The sequence below is a fragment of the Drosophila tropicalis genome, unplaced genomic scaffold (genome assembly GCF_018151085.1).
Source record: "Drosophila tropicalis isolate 14030-0801.00 unplaced genomic scaffold, ASM1815108v1 contig_805, whole genome shotgun sequence".
NCBI classification, from domain to species: Eukaryota; Metazoa; Arthropoda; class Insecta; order Diptera; family Drosophilidae; genus Drosophila; species Drosophila tropicalis.
The window spans coordinates 1,679,841-1,706,601 of record NW_027173295.1 but is presented as its reverse complement, the minus strand read 5'-3'; the positions used below and the strand labels follow the sequence as shown (position 1 = coordinate 1,706,601).

Below are 26,761 nucleotides of genomic sequence, written 5' to 3'. Positions count from 1 at the left end.
GTTTCGTTTGCATTATCGATAACGATATCGATACCATGTGACTGATATTCGCCTGGTCACTCTTAAGCGCGGGAAAGCCAGTCAGCTGTAATATTTTCCATATAGAAGCAGCGCAATCATTTTAACAATAAAATTTCCGCCAAAAGACAACGTTTACAGCAAGCAATAAAAAAATAGAGTGATAAACATCTTTAACAATTACCGAAAATAAACAAACAGATACGAAAGAGTATTGGTGCAACGAATTCAATCAAATTCCATTTGCCATCAAACAATTTCGCAACGAAAGCCCACCGCAAATCGCGACGCCGCCGCTGTGTCATCTCAGCAGACGCATTCGCAGAAGTCTTTACATTTCGATCTCCATAAAGGTACAGTCGGTGCAGCAGCAATAGCAGTGCCATGGCCAAGGTGCACATCACCAATGTGGTGGTGCTGGATAATCCCAGCAGCTTTTTCAACCCATTTCAATTCGAATTGACTTTCGAGTGCATTGAGGAGCTGAAAGAGGATCTGGAATGGAAAATGATCTATGTGGGTTCGGCCGAATCGGAGGAGCATGATCAAGTGTTGGACACCATTTACGTTGGACCGGTGCCCGAGGGTCGACATATATTCGTTTTTCAGGCCGATCCACCAGATGTGAGTAAAATCCCAGAACCGGATGCCGTAGGTGTGACAATCATACTGTTGACATGCTCATACCGTGGCCAGGAATTTGTTCGTGTTGGTTACTATGTGAACAATGATTATGCCGATCAGGAGCTGCGCGAAAATCCCCCGCCCAAGCCATTGTTTGACAAGCTAACACGCAACATATTGGCCAGTAAGCCTCGTGTGACCCGCTTCAAGATCAATTGGGATTATGGCAATACCAACGGGCACAACGAGGACAATCAAATGTTGATGGACGACGATGCTCCATCCACATCGCACAAGCATGCTGGACAGGATGTAAGTCTACCCGATGACGACAATAGCCTGGCAATGCCCATGGAGAATGGCATTAAGGCTCTGAATGAGAACTCCAATTCCCTGGCCATGGAATGTTGAGAGTGACATCATCGACAGCGAACTAACTGTAAAAACTAATGGGATTCCCTGTGCCCTACTCATCCGCTAAGAACTTCCTTCTCTATTCGCCTGGACCTCTCGCTCTAATTCGCCATCCCCTTCCCTAACTTTCTCCCCCTGCATCCCTCTCTAGCCTCTTAATTAAGTAATGTAATTTAAATACAAAAAAAAAAAAAAATAAGCAAAGATAAAATATATTATAAATTAAATTTATGTCATTTTGTATTGTGTTTTTTATACCATACACCCATAGGGTGAAATGGTATATTAAAGTCGCCAAAATGTATGTAACAGGCAGAAGGAAGCTTCTTCGACCCTATAAAGTATATATATTCTTGATCAGGATGAATAGCCGAGTCGATCTAGCCATGTCCGTCCGTCCGTCCGTATGAACACGCAGATCTCGGAGACTATAAGAGCTAGAGTCACCAAATTTGGTATGTATACTCGTGTATTATGTACATATATAGAGTTAATTGGAATTTCGGCCACGCCCCCTTACGCCCCCAGGAATCACATAAAACTGTTTTTCTTAAAAAGTATAACAGCTAGAGACATCAAATTTGGTTTATATACTCGTTTAGTTGGCGCGCTGAAACTAATTGTTTAAACTTTTTGCCACGCCCCCTTCCGCCCCCGGAATTTACATAAAACTGATTTTCTTAAAAACTATGACAGCTACCGACATCAAATTTGGTATGCAGACTAGTTTAATAGACGCGCAGAAACTGGCTATTTAAAAATTTTGCCACGCCCACTTACGCCCCCGTAAATTAAACAAAACTGATTTTATCAAAAACAAACAAAGCTAAAGTCACCAAATTTAGTATGTATACTGGCTTAGTATGCGCGCAGATTATATATATTTTCATATTTTGCCACGCCCACTTCCGCCTCCATAATTAAGAAAAAACCGATTTCCTCCTGTAGTTTTTTGACTATCGCATTCAAATTCGGCAGAATAATTAATCTTATCTATTTCTACAAAACTACCAAATTTTATTGAAATCGGACTAGAAACATGCAAATTATGCGTATGAACGTATTTTACTACGCGGTCCACAAGGCCAGAATTGGCCGTTGGCTAATGGCGGCGCTAGAGTGCTTGTGTGTTCGTAGAGTGAGCGAGGTAGCACATACTATGAAACATGTAAAAACAATTTAATAGACATACATACATACATATGTACATTTGGTTTTCGAAATTTGAAATATTTGTTTCACCTGGTGTATGGTATACCCAAGTCGACGAGTCGACTTACTTGCTTCATTTTTTTTTAAAGATGTAAGATTAAAGCTAGGTACACACGATGCAAACAATTTGCAGCAAGTTGAAAATAATTTGCAGCAAAAGTTTGCACATCTGTTCACACCAATGCAAATATTGCATGAAAATTTCTTGCTTCAATCAACTTTTGCATGGCTATTTCGTGCAATATATTGCATTAATGTCTACATGTGTTTTCATTTTTTGTTTGCAGTCCTTGCAAGTGACACTCATTTGCAAGTTCTGTTGTTTTGAGAAAGTCAAGGAATAACGACGTGTTTATATTATGTCGGCACAAAAATCGAGAGTGGCTGCTGTTGCTGTATTAGCAATTTTAATGAAACTTAAAAAAGTGAGAAGATTAGAGTCTGCAAAAAAAAGAAAGTGTTGGGCGAAAGAGTGTATTTCCAAAAGATATGAAAAAGGAGTACATCAGAACCTTTTAAAAGAGCTGCAAAATGGCGATGAAACATACTATTGCAATTTTTTCCGCATGGCAGTCAGTGATTTCAATTTTTAATTAGATAAAGTAAAACACAACATAACTAAACAAGACACTGTAATGCGTCCTGCGATCCCACCAAATGAGCGATTAGCCCTGACATTGCGATTTTTAGCCACAGGTATGTATGTATGTATATAATTAACATTTTTATGAACTTTTAATTAATATGTTTATTGATGTATTTTAAATATTTATTTGTATTAATTATTCAGGTGATTCATATCATTCTCTGATGTATCTTTTCCGCATCCCTGGAGAATTGGTAGATGAGTACACGACATTAGGAGTGGAACAAGTAAAAGTGCCCTCGCTGTCAATTTCCGATACTTCCAAAATAGCTCTTTGAATTTTTCTGCGAAGCAAAAGTCTATGTTGGTGTGATTTCAGCAATCTGAGCTCAGATGCAACGAAATCACCGAACACCTGATGATCATCCGCTGGCTTATCGAGTAAAGCGCTTGCCTTTTTAATAAGCAGATCTTCGTCCTTAAATTCTATCTCGCCACGTTTTCTTTTTTTTTCTTTGGATGTACTTGGTACGTCATCTGGTGTTATTGAAGAATAAGTTGAACATGGTGTCTCTCCAAGGAGTATTGTGTTCACGGGGTTTTCACTTAGATCCTAAAAATATGTGAAAAAGTATGAAATAAAAATGTAAACAAAATATTAATAATTTATTTTAATTTTTTAGGTTCCCAATTCTACAAACGAGTGGCTTAAAATTTCATCTGATTTTGAAAGTATTTGGAACTTTCCTCATTGTATCGGTGCATTAGACGGAAAACACGTAGTTATGAAAGCTCCGCCTAACAGTGGTAGTACCTACTTCAACTATAAGGGCACGCATAGCGTTGTGCTAATGGTGTTAGCAGATGCAAACTATAAAATAATTTACTTCGATGTAGGAGGCAAAGGAAGAATTTCTGTAGGAGGAATTTTTAACGCAAGTAGTCTATCATATGCGTTACAAAATGAGCAACTTAATGTTCCTGGGGAGCAGCCGCTTCCAGGTCGAGAACTAAAGGTGCCCTATATACTTGTAGCGGATGATGCATTCGCATTGAAAAGATACATAATGAAACCATATCCATTCAGAAATCAACCAGCTCCAAATCGTGTTTTTAACTACCGTCTTTCCAGAGCAAGAAGAGTGGTAGAAAATGTTTTTAGCATAATGGCAAATAGATTTCGGGTTTTAAGAAAGCCATTGGAACTTGGCCCAGAAAAGACAATAGATGTTGTCTCTGCAATTTGCTCATTACATAACTGGTTGATGGCCAAGAAAGAGTCAAAACAAAAATATGCTCCGAATGGAACATTCGACAATGAAGCTGATGGAGAAGTGGTACCAGGTACTTGGCGTAACGGTCTGACGTTAGAAGGAAACTGCATACCACTTCAAAGAAATACGCAAAACTCTACTGAAGCAAAAGATATACGTGAAGAATTTAAACATTTTTTTTGTTTCGCCTGATGGTGAAGTGCCATGGCAATATAAACATTTATAAAAGTAATTACTCCGATATTTTCAATAAACTGTACTACATACCAAATTTTGAATTTTATAATTATTTCCGTCGTCATTTTTAATAAATTTAAGCGCATCGAAAAACTCCCATTTGCTGGTGTAGTTGTCCGATGTACCCTGGCCACTTTTTTTTTGCTTCACTCTTCGCACCTCTTGCAAAAATTGAGTGCGCAAATGATGAATTTTTGTTTTTATTTCATCATCACTTTTTTCCAATTTTTCACCAATTTCGCGATAAGCATTTTGCTTCTTATGCTTATTTTTATAGTCTGCTGATGAGACATCCCATAAAACAGCATAATTCTCGTACAATTCAATTAATTTGTTCGTTTTCTCGCGATCCCACATGTTGCTTTTCTCGCTGCAATATTGCGACTGAAAGCAAACAGCACATGCAAATAAGCAAGCAAGCAACTGACGCCACCAAATTAACGGTAAAATTCTGTATACAGACGACAAGCAAGAATAGTTGCCGAAAACAGTTATTGCAAATTTTTTGTTTGCAGCAAAATGTTTGCAGTCGTGTTCAAACGTGCAAATTTGATTGCAGCAATCAACTTGCTGCAAATTGTTTGCATCGTGTGTACCTACAGTGGCTCACAGGGCAATTTTATCAGCTTTTTTTGTAGCTTAAAAATTAGAAAATTGATTTTTTTAAATCGTGTGAGTGTACATACATATGTATGTATGTATATTTATGTAGAAACTAAAACATACACCGCGCGTCATCCAGTTAGATCAGCCTCCCTTGATAAGGTAGACTTTTTGATTAATAAAGCCACTAAGTAAGTTAAGTAGCTTTCACACTACCCTACAAACGTACTAGGAGTCTCTGACAAGTATTCGAAATGATCCAAAAGTATTCAAACAGCATATACATAAGTAAAAGCCAAGTTTATGTCGATCTTTTCAGTTTCTATCGTTCCTAGGTGTTCGGGTAATGAAACTATATCATATAACCGTTGAATTTCAATATTTTCATCATTTTTTGACTTATTCATGAAAAATTATTTAAAAATTAGTCCTGTTTTTACTCTATGAATTGTGAAAAAAAACCTCTTAAATTTGGAGCAGTTGAACTAATCTGATGACGCGCGGTGTGTTTGTGATAATTTTTGAAAACTTTTTCTGAAATGATTTGAATCACAAAATTTGGATTACTTCGTAAACCATGTCATGGAAATTTCATTTGATACATGCCCAAAATCGTGTTAGTGTACTATTTATTTTTTTAGAAACATCGACAGAAGCAAGATACCAAAAAAAAAAGAAAAGAAGAAGAGAGAAGACCATATTGCTAACGCAAGGGAGTACCAAAAGAGTCGAGAGGCTAATATGGCCAAAAGTAAAGGAAGTTCCAGCATCCGTCTGTCGGGCGGTCGTAGTGGACTTTGTCGTCCATCCAGTATGCCCAGTTGTTGTCGTTCCAAGCGTTCCAGTCAAAGTGACACAAGTCGCAGGTAACTAAAATCAATGGGCGGACCAGCCTTTTAAGCCTCTTTTGTGTACGTCTCTTTTTGGCAGCTTTTGCAGTTATTTCTCCCAGCCAATGTGCGATCAATATTACAGTGTGAATCCCCTGGATGTAGCCTGTCCACCTCATCTCGAGCCTCCTAACAATTGCCATCGGAAGTTGAGTATACCGAATCGTTCGCGTGTGGAGGCCGATTCGGTGGGCAAGGCTGTGGGTCTGGTATGCTCCAATGTCAAAGTTCGGTCCTCTGAACGTGAACTGAATGAAATGAAGCGAGACGAGGCAGATGCTCTCAATTTTGCCACCTATCTGAAGGCATTTGCCTTGATCTATGTCCTGCCCGAGGGAGATTGGACAGCGGAAAAGATCGATATGTTGCTGCAAGAGGGCGCCGATCTATTCAATCAGACCAGTGAAGCGGAGGATGAGGAGGAAGCGGTCGATAGTAATTTATTAGTTCGTCAGCCCATCATTTACACCGATGCCGAGCTAAGGGTGAAGCGTACCTTTACCTTGGAGGGACACACATTTACATTGGCTTTGGAGCCACGATTTTGGGGCGATGCCAAGACACCAGCGGAACTCCAGCCACGGCATATAATGAAGAATCTTCGTCCCATACTTTTGAGTTTCTTTCGCACCGGTAGCTATTGCCTCTTGTTGACCAAGGTGGGTCATCTGCTGATCTGGAAGCGGCGACGTCATGTCTATTTCGTTTTGGATGTGAAGGGCAGGCGCAAGGACGATTTGTCCAGTGTCAATGAGCAGGGTGTGGCCATGTTGGTGTGCCTGCAGAGCATCGATAATGTTGTCCATTTGGCTAGCAGTTTAAGTGGCATTCAGCCACAAGACGAATTCACCATACGTGAATTGGTCGTTATGAGATTGGTTACCCCGGATGGCCGTATATTTCTGCGGGATGCCAAACAACGGCCCATTGAGTTTCGTTTGATCGACAAGAATTATGCCTATCTGAAGAGCAATCTTCATTTGTCCACAAATCCAAATGAACCGCTCAAGAATCGCAGTGCTTTGATGGTGGGTGTGGTCGCCATTTTGGCATCGAAAATCGATCATCCGGCAACATGGAATACAAATATGTTGGATCAACTCATTTGCTATGGCGTTGAATTGTGTCGCTCATTGTGGGCTGAATCCTGGGTGAAAACCCATCCCATTGATCTAGATGCATTTCCCACACAGTTGCGTCTGGGTCAATTTGTCGTTGAGCTAAAGCTAATACCAAATGTTCGTCTTTCTGATTGGTGTTGCGGCATTCGTATTCAGGTAAGGGCCAACTCGAAAGAGAAATCTTTCCTTCCTTGCTTTCTTTCTTTCGCGAGTGTGAAAGGGATAAAATTTTTGGATTTTAATTATTGCTCTTTGGCAGGGCACAAACTTTGAGCATCATATTCGCGCCTCACTGGAAGAATTCTCCAATTGTCTATTCCAAATTAATAATCAAATGTATGCGATTTGGTTAAAGGACTCATTTTATTATCTTCTCGATCCGTATCGCCATCATGTGATGGGCACTCATGTGGAGGAGGATAAGGGCTCGGATGCCAAATGGGCGACAGTTCGCATGTTTCGGGATCTTCACACAATGCTCAGTGTATTCCAGCAGGTGCTTAAGGCATCGAATCGTCAAAGTCAATTTTATATACATGTAGTTAAGATCAAAAAATCTGGCCGAATGTCCCAGGGGTTATGCCCTGCAACCGGTGCCCAAGGGTCACGAGTTTGAGGTGCAATCGCTGGACGAGAGAATCTGCTTTCACCAGCAGGAAGCCACAAATTGTGCCAAATCCCTAATGGAAATCAGTGACTATGAGGCAGACCTTTTGGATAAAACACTTTCACAATCAGTGGAGAATCTCCGGCTGTTTGATTCTTCAGAAGATGAGTACTTTGGGGAAGGAGACAATGATAATGATAATGATGATGCTGATGCTGAGGATGATGATGATCATGCCTATGGGGAGGGGCCAAGGGAAAAAGTAAACGAAGGAGAAGAGCAGAAAATGCGCAAGTCCCAAGCAGTTTCCCTTGCTCTTTCCAATAGCCAATCCAAAGCGGCTGACAAACCGAAAACCATTAAACCATTAAAATTCAAGAGCCAAAATACAATTTTAACGCCCAAAATAATTAAACCTATGAGGACGACGACCATCATTAGGAAGGGTTTGGGTGGAACCTTTGCAATGGCCAAAAGATTTCAAGACAGTCCCAGAAAACAAAACGACAATAAAAAACAGAAGCAAGTCAAACCCACAAACGAGGAGAAGAAAGAACAGATCAATTCTCATGGTACCACAGAACAGAGGACTAAGGTGGGGAATGCTGTCATCATCTCAGCAGAGCCAACTCCGCCACGTGAGGCTCTTCGAGGTGTCTATAATCCTGCTGCGAAGCCAACGATTCATTATCCCTCTGTAGTCGGAAAGTTCAAAGAGGAATCCGCCAAGGAGGGTAAGGAGCAGCGTACCGAAAAAGATCATCGTTGGTGCAAAGGCGGCCAAGATAAACCCTTGACAATAAATCCAACCCAGCAACAAGCAGAAGTCTCCCAGCATTGCTCAGCAAAGCAAAGCAGTTATCCGGGATTCACACGCAATCCTCATGTCTTGGCAGTGGTTGGCTCGGAAAGTGGCACCGTCGAGAGTCTACAACGTCTATTAAGTTCAGCTTTTAAAGTTGCTGGCCGTGTCCTAACTATGACACCCTGGGGCAACTATGTGGTCTTCAAGCATTCGCCCAACAAAGAAATCAAATCCTTGGCCAAGTACTATGTCTTCGATGGCTGCACCTGTAACATTGATCGTTTCCGTCATCTGGATTTGAGTTGTGGCCAGGCAGGACTTGTCCCCTTTTCCAGTCAATCAAAGGTGGTCTGCCACATGATTGACTCGCGGGAAACGAAAGCATTGCGTATGCTACGCAGTCGTCTGGATGAGTCTTGTCGCCGTTTTGAGAGCTTCCTCGAATGTGAAAATCAAAGCAATTAATTCATTAATCACATCATTAATTGTTTTTGTTTTTTTTTTTTCTGTTTTATATTATTGTAATGTTTTATATACCATCGAAACTCAAAATTTCTAGAAGTAAATGACAATTTGTGGACGCCATAATATACGATTGCGTTATGTTCTTCTTTAGTTACTTCTTACCCCTAAACATATACAACACAGTGTCCAAAAAAGGCCCCATTCACTCAAGCTAGAGTTAGGTCCAAGCCTATGCCCATATATGCTTATAGTTTACAATGATATATCATACTGATAATAATAATGATAATATTGTCTAAAACGATTCTAAATCGATTGATTGTTTGTATATATGTATATTCATTCGCAGGTTGCTTACTTTGTGACTTAAAAGGCTCCACGTTTAGGTTACACATCATGTGATCAGGATATCTTGATTTATATATACTCTACGGGTAAGTGAATATCATTTATATCGACATATTATAAAATTTACCAAACCGGCTTAGAACTGTAGTGGAAATTTTTAAATCTCAACAAATGGAAACTTTCTTTCTTACCCTTAAATGCATGACGTCTAAGCATTTTAAGTAGCTTTGAGCCGGGGCGAGGTCTGTAGTAATTTAAAAACATAAATTTTTACAAGGTTTCGGGCTTGAAATGCAAATTAGAAGATGAGAAAATGAATAAAAATCGGCACAAAGATAATGGTTTTCTTCGAATTGTGTAAGGTTTTGATGCAAACTTAAAGATTAATTTCCAATTAGATTTTAAGATTTAGAAAATTTATCAAAAATTGGTTAAATAAAAGATTCACAAGGTGAGAATATTTGAACCATTTAAATAATAATCAGTATCAGTAATCGGTAATTAGCTGACTACATGGACTACCATCCAATTGAAAATGGAACATAAAAAAAAAGCATTCAAATTAGATATTTCTTTTGAAAAACGATTAAAATTTGGGAAAGTTAAGAGTTCAATTTTTTTTAAATTTGCTGAATTTGGAGAAAAAAAAAATTGTTCTAATTTGTCTATTTCGCACAGAATTAAATTTTCGTAAATGAATGAACATTTAATCAAAATTTCAATGATTTATTTTCAACTCCTGCTATATGGCTAATAGGGTAAAATGGACCCCATAAGAATATAAATTCTTGATCAATAGACGAGTCCATATAGCCATGTCCGTCTGTATGAACATCTAGATCTCCGAGATTATACGAGATAGAAACACCAAATGAAGGTATGTGGGCTCGTACAGTGTTAACAGTTATTAAGTTTATTTAAAATTTTTGTCACGCCCCTTTTCGCCCCCGCAATTTAACAAAAAAAGCGTTTATCTGAAAGACTATTTGAGCTAGAGTCTCCATATTTGGTATGTATATTTGCTTAGTAAATGCGCAGATATTGTATGTGTAGAGATTTTGCCACGCCTTTTTCCGCCCCTGATATTTAAAAAAAAAACTCGATTATCTCCCGTAATTTTTATCTTTATAAATTCTTCGATTCAATTTGGCACACAAAAAGCTGATAATCATATCCAGAAACATACGAAATTTTATCCAAATCGGTCAAAAAGTATAACCAAGTATAAACATTTTTCATTATGCCGGTGTTGGGCGTTGGGTGGTGGGGGCGCTAGGGTGCGCAAATGGTTGAGTGAGCGATATACCGAGTTATGCTTGTAAAAAGCATTTGAACAGAATTTTTTGATAAATACATAAATGCATTTGTTATTATAAAGTTAAAATAGATTTGTTTTACTGGTGCACATGGTATACTTAAGTCGGCGAGACGACTTACTTACTTCATTATACATTCGGCATACTAAAATTTTAGTTTTCTATTCAATTTTCGATCTTATGTTAGCATAATGAACAAACAATTTCGTTTTGATACTTTTCGATATTCCATAAGCGAGTAGATCTCGGTGATCATAAGAGATAGAGCCACCAAATTTGGTATATGTATACGCCCACTTCCGCCCCGCAAATTAGAAAACAAAACCGAACCAATCGGGCCTTGGCCAAAAATTTCGACCAGTATCAGATGTAAAATCTCGATTTTTAAGTAGGGAAATTTCCTCCTGTTTCCCCTGCAGAGGCTATGTCATTCTAATCATTCAATGGGACGAGTCTATGACTAAATGCATTAGGGATATTCCCGTGCGTCAAGACCACTCATTTCTTAACTTTTTATTTAAAGTTAAATTTCTTGAAATTTTTTAAATCTCTCGATTAATTATAATTAATTCCTTGGCAAGAAAAGAAATGTTTATTTTGACTTTTGTTGGTTTTTATTTATTTTTTTGTTTTGTTGTGTTTTTTTATGGATTTTTTTTTTTGTTTTGTTTGCTTTTCTTTTTCTTTAAATATATATATATTTATTATTATTGCTAATTCGTAAGAGTCAAGTTAAATTTAAACTTAATCAGGGGAATGAGGAGGGGTGGGCGCAGGAGCGAGGAGGACGTGTACATTTACATACATAGAATAGAGAAATTTGTATATCTCACACAGTTGTGTGAAAGAAAGTGTAAAGAAAGTTTCTTTAGGCTAAACATTCAACTCTAAAGTGTGTAAATATATATATATATATATAGCATATATCGATATACATATATGTATGTGTGTGAGTGTGTGTATATAGAAATATTTTCTTTTTGTTTTTGTGGAAGTTGGTTGGTTGGGGGAGGGTATTTTATTTTTCTTTTTTCACATTTAAATTTGTAAGCTTCATGAAGGCTTTCTCATGTTCATCTTTCATCGCTGTCTCAAAGCCATTAACTGCTGATAGATTTTCATAGAATTTTGCTTTGTGTTTTTTTGTTATCCTTACGACGCAAAGATACAATCATATCGGTTTTCATTACTCTCCTTTTGTTTTTGTTTTTTAATTTTTGCTTTAAGGCACTGAAGCATTGAATTTTGTGCAATTTGGAAACTATTTTTTATAATTATAATTTAAAATACAAAAAAAAAAAACAAGAAAAGAATTTATAAAAACAAAAATTGAAGTGAATAATATCCCTGACTATTTTGCGTTATATATATTTTTTTTTTCATTTCATTTTTCTACTATAAAAAATTGTTGCCTGAGGCCGCCAATTCTATATATTTTGTATTTTTTTTAAATTTGAATTTTCGTTATGATTGCTAGTTGATTTTTGAGAGCGGGGCGTTTTTTGTTTCTTATCTTGATTTTTTTGTTGTTTTTTTGTTTTTTTTTTTTTGTAGTTTAAGCTCTTAGGTGTATTACGGGGGGAACTAATGCGACTTATTTGCTAACATTTTAATTCTATGAAATATATATGTATATATATATATATTTATACGTACAATTACGGCATTTGATTTTTTGTTTTCTCAAAAATATATTACAAAGGCAGAGGCTTAAATAAAATAAAAAAAATTTTAAAAAAAAAAAAAAAAACACAGACAAAACATGTAAGAGTATGATAATGCGAAATCAAATTTTAGCCATAGAATAGAATATAGTAGAGTAGAATACATGTTTAATTTTTGTTTGTTGTTTTTAAAGCAGACATTGAGAAGTTTAATTTTTGTTTTTCTTGACGGGTATATTTGTATGTATGTATGTATTTTGGATTACTTTAAAACGATCAACGTTTTAAAGACGATTTAACCCTCTCTAGACAAATTCCATAAAGATTTCAAAGGAAAGGGCTTTTACTTTCCCATCTCCTCGATCTTTGTTTGGAAATAGTTAATACCATAGATTTTGAATTTGTTTTCTTTCCTTTGTTTTTTGAGTATATATAATGTATGTATGTGTGTATGTATGACTCTAAATGAAACTTATGAACATCCAAAGTCTTTCTATGCCCACAAAATAAGTACAAAATAATGACAATTGATAATTAATTACCCCAGCATCGAAAAGCTGTTGACTTTGAATTGGATAAGTGTATGTAATGTGTTTCATATAGAATCCAATAATTGCATCTTTAGTTAATAGTGTGTCTGTTTTCTTTCTCCTTTCGTGTGTGTGTGTGTGTGTGAGTGTGAGTGTGTATGTGTATGTGTATTTATATCTAACTTTAAACCATATTAACAGCTCCATCAGCCTCAAATGTGGGAATGGATATAATATCGCTGCTACGTATGGCTCCCATGGGCAAGGGAGCACTTGTTGCAATTGTCTCATGCTTCTTACTTTGCCGTTTGTCCACTACCACCTGCTCCTCTTCCTCCTCTTCACTCGAATCACTTGAGTCATCCTCTTCAGGTTCGCTGGAGCTATTCGTTGAAGTGGAGGTGGAGACAGTGTTCTTTTGCTGATGCTGCTGCTGCTTCATTACCGATGGCATATCAGTGTTGCTCTCCAGTGTTGAGTGTTGGCTGGAAGCTGGCGAATGACTGTATTCGGATGTGTTCTCCTCCTCATCCGATACTATGACCACATTACGTTTATGTATGGCTATTTTTTGTGACATCAGAGATGGAGCCTTATAGCTACGACGTGGACGCATGCCACGACCAATGGGTAAGCGGCCAATGCTACAGAAACATACAAAATACACAAAAATTAAGTCAAATAGAAAGGGATAGAGCAATTGTGTGTGCGTGTGTGTGTGTGTGTGTAGCGAAGAAGAAAGAGATGAACAAAAAGTGAAAGTGAGAGAGAAAAGGCAATTACCTCCTTCTTCTTAGCGCATATTTATAGTCTGTGGCCTCGCCCTCCTCATCCGACCAACTATCCTGATCATGATCCAACTCTTGCGTCTCTCCATTTGCATTCTCAGTCGAGTGGGACCTTCTTCTGCTTAGACTGGAACTCTGTCTTAACTCCAGTCGCGTATCCAGTGATTTATCACCTGCTTCGCCGCCACCGCCTCCTCCTCCTCCTGCTTGATTGCCATTCTCCGTGTTCGTATATGAATTCGTATTGGATTGTATGGACAAGCGATTCTCGGTGATAAACTCAATTACCTTCCGGCCCAATCTCTCAAGATTCTCATTATCCGAACAACAATCTGTCATATCCAATCGCTCGTTGCTATTCATAACATCATCGAGTAGCTGATCGGGACTAGAGCATGCATCCTGATAAGTTAATTCGCTTGTACTCAACGAATTGCCATTCGACGGTGTTGTCGCATTTACCGGTGAGGCAGTGGCAGCTCTCGCCTTGGCCTCAGCCTGGGCCTGAGCCATTTGCTGTACACGTTGCAATTGCAGCGGCAGCTGGCGATGATTGGGTGGCGTTGGCATTGGTGGCGCCGGTGGCACTTCACCACTAGGACTTACATCCGTCTCACTCACATCCATGGCATCTGTTTGGGTTTGTCGCTCAACAAGCTGAACTTTACGATTCTCGGGCTCACTCTGATACCGACGATCACGGGTGGGACTGTATTTTGGCGGTGCACCAGCCAATGAGCCGGAACCATTTCGTCGATGTCGGAAAGTCTTTTTACCCATAATGGAGAGACCGTTAACGCCGCCACCAACATTATTACCAGCGATGATGTTACCCAAATACGATTTTGGTTGCGCATTGTTGTCCAGTTGGGCATAAAGTACACATTTTACGGGTGACTGTAAATCGTGAGATTAGATTACAATGTCATTGTTTCAATTATATGAATGTATGTGATTTCTTACCTCTGGCGTTGTTTCTGGATCTGGTGTGGATGATTGTATGGCTGCAGTTGGTGGAGGAGCATTCAATCGCCGGCGATAGTGTTGCATTTTTCTAAACGTATTGCCCAGACGTCGATTTGGCTTATATCCAACGACACCGCTTCCAACACCTGCTGGCAACTTACGTTCACGCCTAAAATTTTTTATGAAAATAACATTTAGAGAGAGCATGAGAGAGAGAGAGAGAGATGAGTGATAAACATACTCGGCAATTTCTTTTTCCTTCTCCTGCAGCTGGGACATGCATTCGCTTAGCTCAAAGAATAATTGATTTGTCTTCTGTAATTTATCCTCATAAACCATACGTATATCCTGGGCATGTCGCCATTCGGCCGTTCGACGCTTTATCAAATCCTGCTCATATTTGTGTATACTTGTGCCATTCTGTGTTATCTCCTTGAGATGTGAACGCACCTCCTCTTTCCATGATTTTTGTGTCTCGAAATATTGCTTTTCCGTTTTGCGTAATAGTTCTGGTCCGGCTATATCCAAGTGTGTGAGTATTTGCCGGAATGAGGGACGATTGCGTGGTTTACTCTTCCAGCAAAGTTTCACGAGCAGCTTAAAGCCTTCCGGGCAAGTGCTGGGCACTAAAAGTTTCAACGAATTGTTACCAACACCCCAAATAATGGCCGATGAATCAACATCCTTATAGGGTATCTCGCATGTAAGCATCTCCCATAGAACAACGCCATATGACCAAATGTCCACCTTCTCGGAGCATGGCTCATTGCGTATCACTTCGGGAGCCATCCAGGCAACGGTTCCGGCAAAACTCATCTTAGTGCTAATCTCGTTCCATTCGCGACTTGTGCCAAAGTCACTAATTTTAACCACCTCATTTGTACTAATCAGGATGCTAAAAAAAAAAAAAAAACGTATTTTTGTTATTAAACCATTTTTTTCATTTTTTTTTTTTCATTCAACACTCACTTGGGACTCTTGAGATCTCTGTGTATAATTTTATGGGAATGCAAATATTGCATGCCCAGGGCAATTTGCTTGGACCAAGAGACCAAACGGGACGGCAACATGACCTGCTCCTCCTTGAGTATATTCTGTAATGGCCCATATGGGCAGAATTCCATGATAATACAAAATACCGGCGATTGAGTGCAAACGCCCCTAAAAAAAGAAAAAGAAAACCAAATAAAAACAATTCAAAATCATTTAAAAATTCAATTGTTATTTATTATTAATATTGTACTCACTTGAATTTAATAATATTCTCATGATCCAATTTCCTTAAATGCTTAATGTCTGTCTCTTTCAGTTCTTTGACTTTCTTTACTGCCACAATTTCATTTTTCAATTTGCCACTAAAGACAGCTCCCTGAGCTCCGCTGCCCAACCATTCTAAATCTGTGATGGATTCAAATGGTATTTCCCAATCTTCGCTTCGTTGATTCTTCACCTCAATAACACCGGCTTTGCCGATAAAGGAAAGCACAGGCTTCATGCATCCCAGTAGGCCATACATCCAGCCAATTGGTTTATCCGGATGATGATGTCCAAAGGCACCGGCTATGCCACGTTGTTGCTGGCACGTTGTGTTCTCGGCACTGCTATCCGTTATCTCAGCATAATTATTATGATGACGTGGCGGCGACCGTTGCAGATCAAGATCGAGATCAGCTGATTTAAATGGCAAATCTGTTGTGGCAAGTCCCAGGTGTCCGAATTCATCTTGCAGGCAGGCCATGCTATAAAGTGGAATAAATGGAAAATGTTCATCAATGTAATTGTTGGTATTACATAATGGCAATATATGAGCAATTTTTTCAAATAACTGAACTGATTTACCTAGGAAACTTTGTGGATAACCGATCTTTGGTATTATATCTTATATTGGGAGTATATAAACTTGGGATGTAACAACAAATATAATTCAAAGCGAGCAAAATGGATCCATTTGCAGTTCTGATACACAAATTACTAAAAAACGATGTCAAAAACAGGTTCTGATTTTTGCTTTTTGTATGTGAAAAGGCGATCAAATAGACACTGTATAAATGTTCGACCATATGTGAGAACGATTACTAACATTTTTACAGAATTTTTGAAAGATTTTTCAATGATATCTTCACTAGAAAAATTTTTGATACGGATTAGTGTTAGCCCAACCAATATGGACCGATCGTTCTCAGCATTAAGGCTCTTATCCAAAAGTATGGAAAAATCTTGGTAAGATTCATAAACCCTTTCTAAACATACGTAAACCAATCTTTACCAATCCTTTTTGAGTAATCTCTGTACTAAATTCGATTTCCTACTGAACAGAATCTTTTTGGGCATCTAAGCTATATAAATATTTGCTAATTTGCTCAAATTAGAGAAATGAAATGTGCAAAAGCTTTACTGCTTATTTAGAAACTAGATTTTGATTGGAAATTTAAAATAAAAATATAAATATACGTATATATGTACATAGCTTCCATTACTGATCTTATTAAATTACATCTTCAAGCAATGCCATTAAACTTAAGTAGCAACTACTTTTGTGATGGCAAAATGAAATCGATTATTTAATCATATTCACGATTAGTCAAAGAGAGATTAAAATTATCGTCCAATCAAACGATTTTTTTTTATTTGTAATCCCATTTTTAACATCTTGAAAAATATTTTTTGCTGTTTTATGTTGTTTAGAGATAAAACTGATGTACTAGGTTCTTTTATATGAATTATAAGCCGATTATTAGTCTTGTTAATTAATCGATTTACAATTTAATTAATTAAAAATTACCTTTCGAAACAATTAAATTGTAAGCTGTATGTAGGAAAGGAGAAGTTCTCGTTTAGGCCACAAAAATTACCGAGAATTATTTCAATACTTTTTTTTTTTTTATTATTAAGTTACTTCCCAGCTCTTGCTAGACGGAAGATTTATTTGGCCACTTCAATCTTAAGTTGGTAATACTTTATTTAAAAATTTCATTTGTAGCATTTAAAACATCTTATGTGACATAAAACACAAATAACTTATCCAGTCAGTAAGTTTTTTATTGCCTTTTTTGAATGTCCAATCTATGTACATACATACATACATATGTACCTATGTATTTATGAATATAGTAAAATATCGTTATTCTTGAGCCTTTGAAGCAATTGAGGTTGTCAATATACATATGTAAATATCAGTTGTAAGATGCCATCAAACTTGAAAAATTTCAAGGACAGATAAGATTTTCAAGTTCTTTTAGAATAAAGAATACATCACCAGATCTATAAATGAACATAGGGGACTATCATTCCTCGCTTCTGCGAAAAACCCTTAGTGCATATACATATTATCTCGATTAGCATTCTGAAATTAGTAAGCAACAGAAAAACCGACAATGCAACCGACGTGCTTTTGTTCTTAAATTATTGATATAGGTACATACATATGTAAAAAAGTTAGCTACAATGATATTTAAAACATTAATAGAAACTTTCTCTATCGACCAAATATCTAGAACTTTCCATTTGCTTATCCAGTTTGGCCTAAACAACAAATTAATAATGGATGGTTCCGCCTTTCTTCGTTATACATAACTCCGAAAATTCGATTAGGCATTGATTTTGAATTATGTTGCTTGTGTTGTATTATATAATCTTTTTAGATCCTTTTCATCTTTCTCCTGTCTAGCCGCCAGTAAAACTAACTAACTATGTACATATATACTAAAAGTATATACATACGTATACGGCAATGATGATAAAAACATGATGCACAATGATGAAATTAATTCAAGATCACATGATCGATCCGGCTGGTGGGCCTATCTAATGGAAGTGCCGTCTGTCTGTCTGTTTAGTGAAATAATTTGAAAATAATTTTCATTTCCTCGAAAAATTTGTTCCTCTAAACACATTGTTTATCGTAAAGTTAAGTTTTTTGTTTTTGATAACCGGTTTTCCAAAAGACTAAAAATAAATAAATACAGGCAAATAAAACAAACGAAAAAGAGCAAGATGAAAAAAAGAGAACGTCGCAAAATTTGACAAAAAAAAAAAACAACAACAACAAAAGTTAAGAGGGGATATATGTACATACATACGTACATATATATGTATGTATATATTATAGTACAAAAATAAACAAATAATCTAGTTGACCGTTATTATAAATCTCTTATATATGATAATCGTAAATGTTTATTTAGTTTTGTAGTTTGATTTGCTTTTTTTTTCGTTCTTCGTTTGCATTCTTTTTTGTCATTTCGGGCCTTTTTCTATATTTATGTACATGTATGTATGTATGTATATACATGCTCGCCATTATCTTTTTGCGCATTGACAACACGGTGAAGGCGACGGCGATGGTTGGCGGAACACGGTGGGAGGAGAGAGTCGTACGATGGGAGCTTGGGGTTTGATTTCAAGTTCTTTTATGATACCCATGGAAAGTTAATGGGGGCATATTAATGAAACCAAAATGTACGCAACACGAAATATTAGTTTTCAGATATAGCGAGAATTGAATGTATTTTAACACTATAAAGATTGGAGCCTTTTTCTTGTGGAACGATTTGAATATACATACATAATTGTTCGATTTTGATCAAATTTAGCACCTTTTTAGGGAGCGGTATAGATCCCAGTTCGAAATTGGAAACTTTGGCCTGAAAAGTTCTTATGGCTTTATGGCTAATGTATCGATATTGTACTAGGCCTAACGCATAAAGGAGTATCACATTACAAATGGTCTTACAGGATCATGGAATCTTTGGAAATGTTTGCCTTTTGAAAATAGTTTTTATCTATTAAAATCTACAAAAATTAGTTAAAAAACTTAATTGGCGTTTCATCTGTTAAATGTCTTGAGTTTTTATAAGCCTAAATTTGGCTATTTCAAAGTGCACCATTTAATGGCAATTAGAGAGAAAGACAATAATCTCAGGTGCAGAGAGGCAGAGGCAGAGGCGGAGGCTTCCTGTTAGTCGAGTTTTGGGTGCCTAGAATATGTGTGTGTTTGTTTTTTGCTCAGTGATAAGATAAGGGGTGGGGAAGGCAAGTGATAGAGAGAGAGAGAGAGAGAGGAACACGGGTGACGGGGATTCGAACAATTGGAAAAATGTTGTATCACACACACATTGTTGAAAGGCAAAATCACCTGTTACTTAGTGTTGAAAAAACACACACACACACACATCCATACCAGAAAGAATTCTATAAACAATGTTTTGTGCAGATTTTTGGCCCATATATTTATGTATGTATGTGTGTGTATGTATATGGTCATTGCCTTCCAGTTAGTTAGTACTAAGTATATGTAGGTACACATACGCATCACGCTTGCACTTGAGCGTCTGTCATGTCCCCACCAAACTCTCTTGTTCTCTTTCTGTCTGTCTTTCTCTTTCCCACTCTCTTTCTCAATTCATTTCATTTCACTCTCTCAGTTTCAGCCAAACTAATGTCAAAAACCTTTTATAATATTTATTAAATGAAAATAAATTAAGGTAGAACATTGTCACGTTTTGACCTTTACGACGCATTGACGCTGAATGGGGGCCGACTATGTACGTTTTTTGTTTTTCTGACGCTACGCGCTTAGTTCATAGAACGCGGAAATTTTTGACATGCGCTTTCTTGCATAGCTCAGCAGGTGACTCACACCCATCCAAAAGAAGTCAAGAAGAACTCCCCCCCATTAATGAAAACAACCAAGACATTTTTGGTCCATTGAAAAATCAATGAGAAATGAAAAACTAAAGAAAGTTTTTGACTCTCTTTCAAATCGATTTGGCTTTTCGGCAAGGTCATCAAACAGTATAACATTAATAAAAAAGATTTTTGGCTTATAATAAATTCTATTGAAAAAGTGTTTTCGTGTTGGACATTTTTAAAGGATGTATTTTTACATCAGCATTTTTGCAATCAATTTTTGTTACTGCTTTTGAATTTCTCCATATAAAAAGGTTATTTCCCCTTGGTAGGGTTCTAAGAGTTCTTTTAAAATGCATTAAATATTATTTTGAAATGTATTCAAAACTTTACAAGATTTGTGCATAAGATTGGAGCCTCTTCATTGGGACCTTTTTGAGGAATAGATTGGAAGGCATACAGGCTAGAGTAAACACCAGGTCCTTGAAAATATATGGATTTTGCCAAAACTTTAACTGGTAATGGAAAATCTCTCTCTACCTTAATAGAATATCTATTTGTTGTTCATGCGATCTTTAGCAAATTTGCTTATTGAGTTTTTTTTTTTTAGTTTTTCTGTCTTTTCAAGGCGATATTCTCTTACGAGGAAAGATTGTTGTTATACTGACAGAAATCCGAAATACGCAGAACTCTGGAGACCAAAAAGAACCAGCTAGGAGTTGAAAATAAGTATAATGAGGCAGTTGTGTCATGGGCGAATAGGGTGACATCTGCCGAAATATCAATATTTATTATTATAAATTTCTCATCTTTTTCGGTTGTCCTTACGCCAAACTAGTGAATTTTCGAAGTGGTCAATTAGAGTGGATCCTCCATCAAACCATCTCGAACCATTAAATATTCCATTTCGGAGAAAAAAAAAAAAAAAAATTTTCAAAAATGAAACTTAAAAAGTGGAATAGTCCGTATTATAATTAACCCTATAAAATGAATTAGAACCTACGATGGATCGGGATCAGAAATGAGCTTTATCTAAGCTTTTTGTTGTTGTTAGTAAGTTGGCTATTACAAAGGAAAGTGAGTAGATGGTTAGGGTGGTTCGTTGTCTTTTGATAAAAAAAAAAAAAAAAAAAAAACATCATCGTTTATCTGATAAATTTTTATACGTTCATATGATAAGCAAACTTGACATTCACGATAATTATTTTGTTTTTTCCCCCTTTTTTTTTTTGTTAATGATGATAATGCTCTTTGTAAGTAAAGTTGAAATTGGACGGTTGTTGTTGTTGTATTTGTTACCTCTTTTCATTGGTAATTATCCTATCCGGTGGCTCATTTTGGCCAAACATTGATATATAATAGACCATGACGTTAAGTTTTTTGTGGTTTTTGGTTTATTCGTTCTTTTTCCGATTTTTCACAGTTTTTTTTTTTTTTGCTTTTTTCTTTTACGCCTTTGTTTGCTTTTGTAATTAGTTATTGCTGTTGTTGTTGTTGTTGTTGCTGCTGTTGTTGTCGTTAAAGGTTGTTGCTGTTATTTTTGTTGTTGGGCAGCCACAAGAATTTCATTCATACGTTTTTGTTGGTCACAGTGTGCATAAATGCAAATTTTTTACGTTCGCTTTTTTCGCACTTGCTTTCTTTCTCTCCCTCTCTCTCTCTCTCTCTCTCACTGTGTCTCTCACTGGCGAGCTGTTTTTACATGACGGTTGTTGTTATTGTTGTTTTTACGCACAGCAGCTTTTTGATAAAAACAACAACACAAAAAAAAAAATAAAAAATAAAAAACAAAAAAAAAAAACGTTCGTGCCAAGCACCAGCAGCCACCAAAAAAAAAAAAAAAAACACATACACGGCGACAACTTTAACTTTGCTTGATTTTTTTTTTGTCGCTAAATGACGTCAAGGTAAGTTAGTTGTTGTTGTTGTTGCTTGGTGTTGGTAGGTTGCTTGGTTAATTACAAGACTCTCCAAGATCAACGCGAAACACTTTCGTTTTATTGTCGTTGTTGTTGTTGGACAAAATAGTAATTGTGTGTGGAGGAGGTCGATCGGTTGATTGGTCTGTCGGGGGTCGGGGGGGTGTTGGCGTCTAATGCACATTTAATCATATATATTCTACTAAAAATTTTATTAATTTCACGTCTGTATATTTTCTTTTTTTTTGCATTTGAAAGAGAGGAAGTGGGAAGGTGGGGGAGCTAAGCGATAAGAGCCAATACGTCCAATTGTTGTTAATGTTATTGCTGCGCACGCATACACGTAAACCTTAAGGCAGGCTCATACACATACACACACACACACACATACATAAACGATACGGTACGATATTTTCGTGTGTTTTTTTGTCGTCGCGACCATCAGACGCGATTGATTTTTGCTAACTAACACGAAAAAAAATTGCGAGCGTGAGCGATGGAGCATAGGCTCCAGTTCAGTTCAACAATAACAACAACAACAAGCTTCACATTATCAGCACAGCTTTCGCTCTCTTGCACTCTCTCGCACTCTGTGTCGGCTTACTCTCTTACTTCCTCCCCCTTTATTCTCGCTCTTTCTCTTTCTCTGTTGGTATTCGTTTTTGGCATCTCTTGTCTTATCAGGTGAAATCAGGGTGGCCATCATTATTTGACTTTTAGTTAGTTGGTTGGCCTGCCTATCCATGCTATCCAAACCAGTTCCAATTGTAGCCACCCCACATCAGGGCTGGTTTTACGGGAGGAAAAAAAGGGGGCCACATAAATCTATGATGCTGATGATAGATACTCTCGGACCAGATTTGTATAGCTTTGTTTCTTAGGTCCGTTGCCTCCACTTCTCTAAATCCGGCCTTGGTCTACATGATCGTTTCGTTGGCCAAGTCTCTTCGCTTCTATTCTCTTCTCTCCGCTTTGGTTTGTTTGTGTATGTGTGTGTGAGTGTGCTCGTGGGTGACAAGGAAGTTTCAAGTGCTTGCAGAGAGGCATTTATGTTTGCTTTTATCATTTCACCACAACACATTTTTATTTATTTATATTTTGTTGTTGTTGTTGTTGCTGCCTTTTTCGCCCATTTTGCACGTGTTTATCGAAAGATACAAATATACATTCCATATTTATTGTATTTGTATGTGTGTATGTATAAATATATGTATAACCATGTATTTAATTTTTATTGCTGCAGGTGCACCGTATAGATTTCTATTTTCGCTGTTTTTTTTTATCTTCTTTAGCTATCCGGGTTAAAAGTATTCCATCCATGCCTTTTCTTTTAACTGTAATACTTATATATGTATTTACATTTTATATTTTATTCTTAACGTTCTATTCGAAATCAGCAAAAAAGTTACGAGGGGACCGGTGAAAGCAGGTGGAGCTAAAGCCATTCTCATGAAGACAGCGACTCGGGGTCCCCTACGATTCACATTTAATGGCGCGGAGTGGTTAAACGGAGTCAAAGTCCTACCCTGAAGTGGATCTCAAGAGTAGTGCCTAGCCTGGAGGGCCTTCTGAGAAGGTTGTCAATAGTAGCGACGCCTAAAGGTATGATCCTAAGGATACAGAATCCTGATGTGCCAACTTCAGCATGCTACTAAGCTGGACGAGGTAATTCTGTACCAATAATTTGGGCACATATATTCCTTAAGTTCAAAGATCGAGTCAGCTAACACTGTCCAAAATCAAAAATCAAAGATCTTATAATCAGACCTGTTCTCGTTTCCACTTCAAAATGTTTTTTTGTCGGAACCGAATTTGAGAACTGTTTTCGCTTCCTAGTCAAATTATTCGGTTTCCAATGGTTTACCTTTGATTGAATAGTAGACGGTCAAGACTTGAATCAAATTAGCCTAAAAACTATTTACAAAGTAAACCTGAGTAATTTTTGTCAGGATTTTCGATTTATACCTAAATAATAATAAAAAGCTTGGAAATCCTAAAAGCTAATATGTATATGGACATTCCACTAGGAATTGAGAACAGCGATTTCGAAAACAGCGCGGATTTGCTTTTGGTTTACGTTTGTAATCGACTCGGAAACAAAAACAAAACTGGATAATTCTTTACGATCGAACATGCTATCAATTAACATAGTGTAGGGTACCTACAACACACCTGTCAATTAAAACTTGTAATATGACGTTATTAAAATTTGAAAAAAAGTTCTCTATATCATTACGAAACATTTTTATAGTCTGTTGAAATAGTTATTACAGTTTATTGTTGTATGTACATATGTCATAACTCGATGACATTGTTGAACTATTACTATGATAATAAACAAGATAAGTTACCAAAAATTAGCAATATTATCAATATAAAAATTTTAGATACTGTTGTTAATGTATCCACTAAGATATTAAAAACATAAACTCAATAGTTCTAGTATAGAATTACAGTAAGTTAAGAATTTTAAGCTTCGGTTTTTCAGTTCTAGATCCTATCGATCTAATCACCCATCTCATCTTCCATCTATTGATCAACAGAACGAACTTTGGCTAAGCTAAAGCTTTGATCGAACTCTGTCCCCTGGTTAAACCGATTAAATAGAAAACAATTTGTGTACCGGTTTGGGGGAAAAAAAACAACTTAAAACCGACTACTAACCGGTTTTATTATCGTAGTCTTGTCTAACGCTTTAAGTGACTCGATGCTTCTAATCTTTAGATTATACAGACTTAAGTAAACTGTGAATAACCTCTACATAGATACAGAAGTCTATTTTGTGTATCTATGAGATATTTGTTCTTTTCTTTCTTTTCTTATTTAAATGTTCTACACGACGTATACGAAATATTGTTTTTTTTTTTCACTTACCTTCTTCTTAGATTATCCGTTTGGTTCAGCGATAAGTTGGGACTGCTGCCATGATGTCGCCTTCGGCCATATAATTGTTGTTGTTGTTGTTGCTGTTGCCGGGAGGCGATGACATTGACCAAATCATCACGACTTTTGCTTAGACTATCGCTAAACGGTTGCATTGTCCCCGTTTTAAACTTGTGTCGGCGTCTGTGTTGTGGTTTTGTGTATTGGTGTGAGTGTATCAGAGGATGGCCGAAGGGGTAACTTTATATTGTTATCCCTACGACATTCTGATGGGTAATGGCTTGAAGGACACTCACGCATCCGCATTAACTTGTAATCTTTTATCAATGGAAGAGCAAAAAAAGGTGAAACAGAATTAGGTACGATGAATGGATGGCGGTGAGGTCAAAGGATGTTTTGTTGGTGTCAAGGGTCATGGGTGGGGGGTTAAAATCAATAGATGGAAACGTCAAAAGAGCACAAAGCGCGAGCGAGCAGGATGCAAATGTGTGTGTGAGAGAGAGAGCGAGGGGGCCTCTATTGTCGTCACAGTGCGCGCCGCCCACGCAAAAAAAATCTCACACACACACACACAGACACACGAATGAAGTCGAAGAAGAAGAAGCAGTAGCGGCAGCTTTTCGAGGTGTTATTACACCGTTTGATTATGCTTGTTGTTGTTGTTCTTTATTTATTTTTTTTCTTACTTTGTTGAATGCCTTTAAAAGGTAAATTGCACACAACAAAGTATGCTTTTTGTTTTTGTTCTCTTTTCAAGCTTTGCTTTGGTTTAATATTTATTCATTTCTTTGCTTTTAACTTGGCTAGAACACACAATGACAAGAACAACACAACAACAACAGCAACAACAATGAAATTTTGCCACACTCGCACACCCAAACGATTTTTCTCTTTCTTACACATGCACCCTATATACACATACACACACACTCACACTTGTTTGTGTGTGTGTGTGTGTGTGTGCGGAAACCTTACAGCGCAGTTTTTAGACGTTTTTCTGTGCTCTGTTGCTGTTGCCACTGCTTCTTCTTCTTCTTTGTCAACGCGAAAATCAATAAAAAATTTATACATAATTTTCACATCACAATTTCTAAGAGAGAAATATCGCACACTTTATGGATGTAGCTAGCATATTATGCTTACATTTCTCAAATATATAATTTTCCAGAATTTTTAATTCGGGTTTTTATTATTATAATTTTTATTTTTTTTTTTTTTGAACACACAAAAAAGCAAACACAACACAACACAAAATTTAAAAAAAAAAAAAATAAAACGTTGAACTGGTTTTTTTATACCCAGGGAACGCGAACTACTCCCCAGAAACGCGTCCGCACCAAAGGTAGATACAAATCAACTAAATACGAGAAACCGAAAAACATACAAAAGACACAAAAAGAAAAAAAAAACACAGAATAAAAAAAATACCAACTCTCTGGGCCGCATAAAAATTTTGGTATGTACCACCATACACAGCTAAGACGACGACGACGGCAACGACGACGAACTACATACACCACACAGTGAATTTCCCTCCCTCAAAACCAGTTTGGAGCGCAGGTTGTTTTTCTGCTGCTGTCTGCATATAGTGCGCATGTGTGTGCGAGAGTGAACGGGAGAGAGAGAGAGCCAAATGTTGACTGTGAGAGCTGTGAGTCGAGTCAAGTCAGAGAGCCAGGAAGAATAGCAACAACAACCACCAGCAGCAGCAGCAGCAATAACAGCAGCCAAGCTGAAGCTGGCTTTGGCTTTTGGGGTTTGCTCGCTCTGTTTGTTATTGTGGGGAGTTTTCAATACAACTCCCTCCCTTTTGCCTTTCGCCACTGCTATTCATCCACTTGCTGGCTCCAGCACAAGAGAAGC

General features: G+C 37.2%; 4 protein-coding genes across 6 annotated transcripts; 3 read left to right on the top strand and 1 right to left on the bottom strand.

The window, feature by feature from the left end:
• The first annotated feature begins 56 nt into the window (after window positions 1–56).
• On the top strand, window positions 57–1,287 carry asf1 (histone chaperone asf1). Its single transcript, XM_068293753.1, has one exon. It carries the CDS (start codon window positions 403–405, stop codon window positions 1,051–1,053), a length of 651 nt encoding a protein of 216 aa, XP_068149854.1. The 5' UTR covers window positions 57–402; the 3' UTR covers window positions 1,054–1,287.
• A 1,391-nt stretch (window positions 1,288–2,678) lies between these two features.
• LOC137580058 (putative nuclease HARBI1) lies at window positions 2,679–4,675 on the top strand. The gene is given in 5 exon segments (XM_068293973.1): window positions 2,679–2,693; window positions 2,778–2,964; window positions 3,059–3,180; window positions 3,538–4,191; window positions 4,643–4,675. Coding segments are annotated over 5 exon segments (1,011 nt in total).
• An 883-nt stretch (window positions 4,676–5,558) lies between these two features.
• On the top strand, window positions 5,559–8,981 carry ms(3)76Cc (male sterile (3) 76Cc). The gene is given in 4 exon segments (XM_068293801.1): window positions 5,559–5,834; window positions 5,899–7,135; window positions 7,239–7,529; window positions 7,531–8,981. Coding segments are annotated over 4 exon segments (2,979 nt in total). The 5' UTR covers window positions 5,559–5,709; the 3' UTR covers window positions 8,857–8,981.
• Window positions 8,982–12,842: 3,861 nt separating this feature from the next.
• Window positions 12,843–26,221, bottom strand: wnd (wallenda). Of its 3 annotated transcripts, XM_068293714.1 has the most exons (8): window positions 26,042–26,221; window positions 24,890–25,215; window positions 15,716–16,207; window positions 15,438–15,629; window positions 14,710–15,363; window positions 14,466–14,637; window positions 13,498–14,399; window positions 12,843–13,358 (listed from the first exon to the last, which is right to left on the bottom strand). In XM_068293714.1, the coding sequence occupies exons 2-8, from the start codon at window positions 25,051–25,053 to the stop codon at window positions 12,899–12,901; spliced, it is 3,036 nt and encodes a 1,011-aa protein (XP_068149815.1). In that variant the 5' UTR covers window positions 25,054–25,215; window positions 26,042–26,221; the 3' UTR covers window positions 12,843–12,898. The 3 variants fall into 3 exon arrangements, with proteins under 3 accessions (XP_068149815.1, XP_068149816.1, XP_068149817.1); XM_068293715.1 differs by lacking the exons at window positions 24,890–25,215; window positions 26,042–26,221 and adding an exon at window positions 21,396–22,468; XM_068293716.1 differs by lacking the exons at window positions 24,890–25,215; window positions 26,042–26,221 and adding an exon at window positions 16,308–16,458.
• Between the last annotated feature and the right edge of the window lie 540 nt (window positions 26,222–26,761).

What these genes read in the sequence shown, in the direction of transcription:
- asf1 (XM_068293753.1), top strand. Translation starts at nt 403, where the DNA reads ATGGCCAAGGTGCACATCACCAATGTGGTGGTGCTGGATAATCCCAGC.
- wnd (XM_068293714.1), bottom strand. Translation starts at nt 25,053, where the DNA reads ATGCAACCGTTTAGCGATAGTCTAAGCAAAAGTCGTGATGATTTGGTC. An exon ending in AGAGATCTCAAGAGTCCCAA is followed by an intron (nt 15,364 to 15,437) that starts GTGAGTGTTGAA and finishes TTTTTTTTTTAG; the next exon opens with CATCCTGATTAGTACAAATG. An exon ending in ATCCAGAAACAACGCCAGAG is followed by an intron (nt 14,400 to 14,465) that starts GTAAGAAATCAC and finishes CACGATTTACAG; the next exon opens with TCACCCGTAAAATGTGTACT.